This window comes from Salmo salar, chromosome ssa20 (genome assembly GCF_905237065.1).
Source record: "Salmo salar chromosome ssa20, Ssal_v3.1, whole genome shotgun sequence".
Lineage (NCBI taxonomy): Eukaryota > Metazoa > Chordata > Actinopteri > Salmoniformes > Salmonidae > Salmo > Salmo salar.
In genome coordinates this window covers 37,736,781-37,745,351 of record NC_059461.1, presented here as the reverse complement: position 1 = coordinate 37,745,351, position 8,571 = coordinate 37,736,781, and the positions used below count along the sequence as shown (strand labels likewise).

At 41.3% G+C, this 8,571-nt stretch overlaps 1 protein-coding gene across 2 annotated transcripts in view; it reads right to left on the bottom strand.

Moving 5' to 3' along the window:
* Positions 1 to 700: 700 nt before the first annotated feature.
* Positions 701 to 8,571, bottom strand: part of LOC106580550 (testosterone 17-beta-dehydrogenase 3) — an 11,354-nt gene continuing 3,483 nt past the window's right edge. The window contains exons 2-11 of one of the 2 annotated variants that reach the window (XM_045703285.1): positions 3,839 to 3,885; positions 3,311 to 3,386; positions 3,071 to 3,178; positions 2,549 to 2,616; positions 2,359 to 2,403; positions 2,037 to 2,086; positions 1,781 to 1,862; positions 1,551 to 1,616; positions 1,085 to 1,234; positions 701 to 979 (exon numbers count right to left, since the gene is read on the bottom strand). In XM_045703285.1, the coding sequence (XP_045559241.1) occupies positions 884 to 979; positions 1,085 to 1,234; positions 1,551 to 1,616; positions 1,781 to 1,862; positions 2,037 to 2,086; positions 2,359 to 2,403; positions 2,549 to 2,616; positions 3,071 to 3,178; positions 3,311 to 3,386; positions 3,839 to 3,885 (788 nt within the window). In that variant the 3' untranslated portion in view covers positions 701 to 883. The remainder of the gene's footprint in view (positions 980 to 1,084; positions 1,235 to 1,550; positions 1,617 to 1,780; positions 1,863 to 2,036; positions 2,087 to 2,358; positions 2,404 to 2,548; positions 2,617 to 3,070; positions 3,179 to 3,310; positions 3,387 to 3,838; positions 3,886 to 8,571) is intronic. The other variant, XM_045703286.1, reaches the window with a different exon arrangement.

Below are 8,571 nucleotides of genomic sequence, written 5' to 3'. Positions count from 1 at the left end.
TTCATTTTTGAAGTTACAAGAACATAGCCTGACATCATGTGGAAGCCATAGGAATTGCATCCAGGGAGCTAATTTTCAAAAGGACCTCGTACATGCCATTCTAAGAGGATGGTCTCTCAAAACAAAGAAATGTCTGGTTGGTTTTTCTTTGGATTTTCTCCTACCATATCTATTGTGTTATATTCTCCTACATTATTTTTACATTTCTACAAACTTCAAAGTGTTGTCTTTCCAATGGTACCAATTATATGCATATCCTGGCTTCAGGGCCTGAGCAACAGGCAGTTTACTTTGGGCACGTCATTCAGGCGGAAATTGAGAAAAAAGGGGCCTAACCCTAAGAAGTTTTAATTTGAAGTGACAAAGTGTAATTAATAACTTCGGCATGCTCAAAGGGATATTCAATATCTGCTTTTTTATTTTTACCCATTGACAATAGGTGCCCTTCTTTGCGAGGCATTGGAAAGCCTCCCTGGTCTTTCTGGTTGAATCTGTGTTTTGAAATTCACTGCTCGACTGAAACTTACAGACAATTGTATGTGTGGGGTACAGAGATGAGGTAGTTGTTCAACAATCATGTTAAACATTATTATTGAGCACAGAGTGAGTCCATGCAACTTATGTGACTTGTTAAGGACATTTTTACTCATGAACTTATTTTGCCATAACAAAGGGGTTGAATACCTATTGACTCAAGAAATTTCTGCTTTTCATTTTTATTCATTTGTAAAAAACATTATGGGCCATTATGGGCCACAATCTCAATTTAATCCATTTCAGGCCGTAACACAACAAAATGTTGAAAAAGTCAAGGGGTGCTATACTTTCTGAAAGCACAGTATATGATGATAAAATAGTGTATGTGTTGCAAGTGATCTATCACCTATTTCCCCAGTCTTTTCTTCACATACTCCAGTAGACTGTCCTGCATGCTCTCACTATGGAGGATCTGCTTGGGAACAGTCTTTACCATCCAACCCTGCAGGAGGGAGAGAGGCAAGTGGCATGGTTTCAGTGATGGCACTGACTATACACTGTAAATACTTCTCCTTTCCATATCTGTAAATGTTCTCATGTATTTTACCAGTACTGTGTGACAGATGCTGCCGTAGGTCTTGTCCCCGGCTAGGAGGTACTCCAGGGACGACCTGACAAAGTCCTCCGCTGTCAGGGTCACCATGTTGGGCTTCTGGTAGCCCGTCATGGGGGTGGACACGCCAAATGGAGCCACTGCCTGTGAGACAGAGATACAGGAAAGATAAATAGAGTAAATCAGACAAATAGAACAGACAAAGTCAGAGGTCAGTTCCATTTCAGTTCAGTCAAGTGAATTCAACTTCCAATTGAAAAGTGCCATTTATTTCCCTTGAGTACTTTTTAAAATTATTGATTTAGCTAGAATTTCAATTCACCTGCTAAACTGACTGAATTTCTATAGAATTGACCCCAGCTCAGTCAGTGCACATACGGATCATTTGAGCACCCTTCCCCCTTTTCATATGAATGTAAAATAGATCCATGCACACTGATGCTTAGATGTATCACTGCACCTGTATCATGACTCCTTTAGCTTTATATTCAGCCTGCAGACCTTGAGAGAACCTCTCCACAAACACCTGGACAAAGACCGACACATAGAAACGTTGAAATCACTTTGATTATTTGTTACACAAACTACTAATTCCAGAATCATTTTTCAACAACTTACTGATCATCCTGTACTTAAATTAAGCTAAGTGAAGCAATTTCAAAGTGAAAGACAGAGCAGATCTGTACTAGCCTTTGAGGCGCAGTACATGGTGTATATGGGGGAAGGAACACTGGCCACACCAGAGGAGATGTTCACGATCATTCCCTTCCCTCTGTAAGGACATAAGAGAATATACATCCAAATACATGGCTCTGGTCAGGACTACTCAAGCACTACTCCTAACATTGATCAACATATGTTCATCAAGCAATTAACAGACAATTTCAGTAAACTGGACTTTTGATTAATTGACAGTGTGAAGTCTCAATATTATATTGAGGAAAACCTCTCTCCAAAACACCTTATCTCCATCCCTGGCAGGACTATTTGGCACATCTGTGGGATAAAGTATAAGACAAGTCCGTTAAAAACAAGAAGACACCTAAAGCGATACCCATAGACTTCCACTCATTGCGCTAATGCTACTTAGCATTGGCCCGTGAAACAACCTATAACTTCCCTCATACAGGACACAGAGACATAAAAATGGTATCCAAGAGTTCATCTGACTCTGGGGAAGTAGATGAAGGGCGTCATTGCCAACATCCTGAGTTATACCTTTTAAGCATAAACACCTGATGGAATTCAATATTAGTAGGTCTACCCACCTTGACCAAGGCTTTCACATTGCAGTTGATCACTTTAGTAATTTTCTGGAAGGAAAAAGAATACAAGAGTGAAGTATGTTTCCCTTTCCTTGTCTTCCGTCTTCCACCAGGTAACATCAATGTAGGTGAGAGGACATGTGAGGTACGAGGACAGGCTAATAGATAACCAATAGTGTCTGTCTCCTCTCACCTGTTCCAGGTCTTTAGTCTGCAGGAACTTGCAGGGAATATGACTGGGTAGAATCCCCACGTTATTCACTGTGTGGATTGGATGTTAACTTTCATTGGCATTAGATAGACCATTTTTGGAGATCATTATTTCTCCTTGTTTTATTTATAATACTATACTTAAGCAATAAGTCCCGAGGAGGTGTGGTATATGGCCAATGTACCACGGCTTAGGGCTGTTCTGAACGCACAACGCAACACAGAGTACCTGGATACAGCCGTTAGCTGCGGTATATTGGCCATATACCACAAACCCTTATTGTGCCTTATTGCTATTAAAACCGGTTACCAACGTAATTAGAACCGTAAAAATATATATATTTTTTGTCATAGCCGTGGAATTTAGTCTGATATACCATGACTTTCAGCCAATCAGCATTCAGAGCTCAAACCACCCCGTTTATAATCTCATTTTTAACATTTACAATAAATACAACTGAATGACACGACTTACTGCACTTACAAAAATCTGAAAACCACGTACCTAATACACCAATATTTAAGCCTTTCAGCTTCGCCTCAATGCACTCGTACATGTCATCCTCAGTGAAGTCGGCTACGATCACTTTCACTTTCTGACCCGTGGTTTCTTCTGTGAAAGAGCAATGTCACAGAATGAAGATCAATAGATACATCATTGATCCCATTGACCTAACATCTAAACAGTCCCCAATGACAATGTTGCTCATCCCAGAACAAGAAGAAGGATGTTAGTTCCGCCCACCTATCTCCACTGCCACCCGATCCAGTTTGTCCTTGGTTCTGCTCAGGATCACCACGTTCAGCCCACGTCCTGCCAGCTGCACAAGTGGGATTGAACCACAGGAGTTAGTGATGGAACGACAGGTAGAGTTGAACCACAGGAGTTAGTGATAGATAGACAGGTGGGATTGAACCACAAGAGTTAGTGATGGAACGACAGGTAGAGTTGAACCACAGGAGTTAGTGATAGATAGACAGGTGGGATTGAACCACAGGAGTTAGTGATGGAACGACAGGTAGAGTTGAACCACAGGAGTTAGAGATGAACCACAGGAGTTAGAGATGAAACGACAGGTAGGGTTGAACCACCGGAGTTAGTGATGGACGGACAGACAGGTAGGGTTGAACCGCAGGAGTTAGTGATGGAACGACAGGTAGGGTTGAACCGCAGGAGTTAGAGATGGACAGACAGGTAGCTTCGAACCATAGGAGATAGTGATGGACAGGTGGGATGTCACAGGCATATTCAGAAACAACAATGGGAACTTACTTCAAAGGCATATGCCCTCCCTATTCCGTCTGACCCACCAGTGACCACTGCAACAGAGGAAGATGGGATAGGATGTCACTGGAAAATCTCTTTCCACATAGCTGATAGAAGTAACCAGGCAGTAACATTTCCCACCAGTACAGGCTTCATTCACCACAGCATGGGTGTACTGCTCCACTTAGAACTTCCCTTTCCTCTTCCCTCTCCTCTTCTGCAGACAATAAAAATAGGAATTTTCTTCTGTGTTTGTTTGCATGTGCTATCTTGTCCTGACACAGTGTACTCATATACATACAGCGTGTTCCTCAGTTCTGATAAAAGGACCGCAAGGACAGAGAACCAACAGGAGATCAGTCTCTGTGTGTTTAATTTGACCTTTGTCCTGATGAGTCTGATTTCTGTTCATGCACACACACATACGCACACATACACGCACACACATGCAGTATGTACTCATTCTAGAACTGTCTGTGTGTTTTATAGCACTGTCAGATGTTTGACATTATACAATGGGTGGGTCTAATGCTGAATGCTGATTGGTTAAAACTGCATTCCAGCTGATGTCTATTCCACAAGTTACCACCGGCTAAATCTACAACGTTAAATGCCTATTTACTCTGTTCCATCTGACTGCGCAATCCACTGTCTCATCAGCCCAGCCAGGCACCTTATAAACTTGATCTCCACTATAAAAAACATCTAGACATTATCTCACATTTCTTTTAGACTAACATTTCGTTTTCAACAGCAGAGATTTGTACAAACCTTGCTTTCTGTCTCTCTGACACTTAATAAAACATTGTTTCAATATTTAAATTCGATCTCCAGCTGTCCCATAGTAATGAATGTGTAGGGGTTGGGATGAGAGCGAGACAGGCAGGCAGAGTTTCTCAGCCAGTCGAAGTCATGAATCAGCTGGCATCATTTTTCTGGATATTTACAAAGAAATGTCAATTTGAAAAAAGGTGAAACGAAGTGCAGCTAGTTTGCAGTCTTTCCAGCTTCAGTTTGAGGTTATTGTGTTAGCTGTGTTGTTGGCTAGCTCCTCTGAACAACAGTGTCCTAATGAGAGAGCACATGTTCTATGCCAGGCGAAATCGTGCTTCATTAGCTCATTGTTATGGATGTATCCAAATAAACGTCACTAGAAAACAGCTTAAACTATTATTCTGGCTGCACTGTTTGACGTGACTGTAAGTTAGCCATAGTTGGCTATCTAGCAAGCAAGGGATAAGAACGTTGTCAGCTAGTACGGCAATGGAACATTTAGAATGAACGTCTGGGTTGTGTCCATAGGTAAAGAACAAAAAGACTGAACAACTGGGTCGTATCTCTGGCAACCGAACCGATAGAACGAATGACCAGCTGGCTTGGGTAGCAACCTTAGATTTGTGTCGGAAATATATATTTTGGAAATATTAAATAGTATGGATAAAATAATCAAAATGTTGGTAACCCGTTGTATAAATGTGATAATGCCCTCGAAGCCGGTGTTTGGTGAATATATTGGCACGGTTTGCCAGCCCGAGACTAAGTTTTGCCAGCTTCTCAGGCATTATCACTTAAGTAGAACTCTCTCCAAATAGAATTCAGGTTGAATTGTATTGGGCAACTAAGCAAAACTCTATAATTTCAGATTTGGACTATTCATTTTTATACAGTGTCATGCTAGCAGTGTCATGCTAGCAAAAGAGATACATTACTTTCATAAACTGCAGAATTAATTTGTTGCGGTATTTGCAGTCCAGTGTTTATTTCTCTGTGGTCCCAGTAACAAACTCATCCATACTTTCTGACCATGAGGCAGTGCCTGGCTTGAAGAGCGAACAAAAACGAAAAATGTTTGTCTTCACCATGCCTCGGTAAACCAACAGGCCAGAAGAATCTCGTTGTTTGTGTTTGACTAATGCAATTCACTAATTGTATATGCTTGGGAACACACACACACACACACACACACACACACACACACACACACACACACACACACACACACACACACACACACACACACACACACACACACACACAGTGATAGTGAACATAAAAGTTCAGAATAGCAACTCCAGCCTTCGAGAACCTTCGAACCAAACTCTACCACAGAAGCCCTGGTATGTTCCACTCTGAGGGGAAGGGAGGGATGTTAAGGGAGCATTGGTTATTGACCTTAATATAACAAAGGCAGCAGTATCTTAACGGAACTGAGTGGTCTTAGGGCTGTCCAAGCTAGCCTGCGTGTCTTTCTCCCTCAGTAGCTAGCTGAAGTATATCCAGTCTCCTCTGAATGTACAATGTCCAGACTGTCTGTTTTCCTCCTCTTGACTCCTGTCTTCTCCTGCATTGCTTCAGGGCAGAGAGATGAAGCAAGAACAAATGCAAAGCACATCTTGACACACCAGAAACTTCCCACAGAGGAAGAATTAGAAACAACACGGTATGGGATACTGAAGGCTACACAAACACACACAACAAAAAAACACACACTGAAGGCTACACAAACACACACATACACACACACGCACACACTCTAACCAAACATGTCACAAACACTCAAAAAGGCTTGATAGTGAAAGGAAACAGAGGAAGAGAAACAAACGTATGTTCATTTGATTTCAAATGAGCTTGAAAGACTCCTCCAGGTTAAGGAGAAGGAAGAGGATAATACGCTCCAGAACATACTGTTCTAATTGCTTTTTTTCCCCCTGTGCTGGATTGGAATGGAATAGAAGCAGAGCTTGGGAAAAGGGAGGTGGTCAGGCTGCGTATTGTTGGTCCTTTATGGGGAAAGAGAACACCACAGTTTATAGCACTGTGGGAGGCAGAACACACTCAAAGGAGGAGAAGAGGACTCAGTAACACAAGTTGACTGCTCCCTCAGGACCACAGGACTAGTTGTGTGTGTCCCTGTGTGTTGGCGTGTATGTATTTTGATTGCGTAGCCCTCAATGTCCCATACCGTGTGGTATAATATTAGGTCAGTCAGGATATGATCTTTTAGGAAACTGACTCGGAGACTTTCAGCCACTCCCATAGAGGGCCTGATAAGTCTGACTATATAAGTCTGACTATATACAGTGCCTTCAGAAAGTATTCACATCCTTTCCACATTTTGTTGTGTTACAGACTGATTTTTTATTTTATGGATTCAATTTAGATCACTGGCCTGCACACAATACCCATGATGTCAAAGTGAAATTATGTTTTTCAAAATAAATCAAAAATGAAAAGCTGAAATGTCTTGAATCAATAAGTATACAACCCTTTTGTTATGGGAAGCCTAAATAAATTCAGTAGTACACATGTGCTTAACAAGTCACATAATACGTTTCATGGACTCACTCTGTGTGCAATAATAGTGTTTAACATGATTTCGGTGTTAAACATCATTTTAAAATGATCTCATCTACAGTTGAAGTTGGAAGTTTACATACACCTTAGCCATATACATTTAAAGTCAATTTTTCACAATTCCTGACATTTAATTCCAGTAAAAATTCCCTGTTTTAGGTCAGTTAGGATCACCACTTTATTTTAAGCATGTAAAATATCAGAATAATAGTACAGATAATTATTTATTTCAGCAGGTGTAACTGAGTCAGGTTTATAGGCCTCCTTGCTCGCACCCGCTTTTTCAGCTCTGCCCACAAATCTTCTATAGGACGAGGTCAGGGCTTTGTGATGGCCACTCCAATACCTTGACTTTGTTGTCCTTAAGCCATTTTGCACAACTTTGGAAGTATGCTTGGGGTCATTGTCCATTTGGAAGACCCATTTGCAACCAAGCTTTAATTTCCTGACAGATGTCTTGAGATGTTGCTTCAATATAGCCACATAATTTTCTGTCCTCATGATGCCATCTATTTTGTGAAGTGCACCAGTTCCCTCCTGCAGCAAAGCACCCCCACAACATGATGCTGCCACCCCCGTGCTTCATGGTTGTGACAGTGTTCTTCGGCTTGCAAGTGTCCCCCTTTTTCCTCCAAACATAATGATGGTCATTATGGCCAAACAGTTCTATTTTTTTTTCATCAGACCAGAGAATATTTCTCCAAAAAGTACGATCTTTGTCCCCATGTGCAATTACAAACCGTAGTCTGGCTTTTTTATGGCGGTTTTGGAGCAGTGGCCTCTTCCATGCTGAGCGGCCTTTCAGGTTATGTCGATATAGGACTCGTTTTACTGTGGATATAGATACTTTTGCACCTGTTTCCTCCAGCATCTTCACAAGGTCCTTTGGTGCGAAAAGTGCAAATCAATCCCAGAACAACAGCAAAGTACGTTCATCTCTAGGAGACAGAAGACTTCCTGAGTGGTATGACGGCTACGTGGTCCCATGGTGTTTATACTTGTGTACTATTGTTTGTACAGATGAACGTGGTACCTTAAGGCATTTGGAAATTGCTCCCAAGGATGAACCAGACTTGTGGAGGTCTACCATTTTTTTCTGAGGTCTTGGCTGATTTCTTTCGATTTTCCCATGATGTCAAGCAAAGAGGCACTGAGTTTGAAGGTAGGCCTTGAAATACATCCACAGGTACACCTCCAATTGACTCAAATTATGTCAATTAGCCTATCAGAAGCTTTTAACGCCATGACATAATTTTCTGGAATTTTCCAAGCTGTTTAAAGGCACAGTCAACTTAGTGTATGTAAACTTCTGACCCACTGGAATTGTGATACAGTGAATTATAAGTGAAATAATCTGTCTGTAAAGAATTGTTGGAAAAATTACT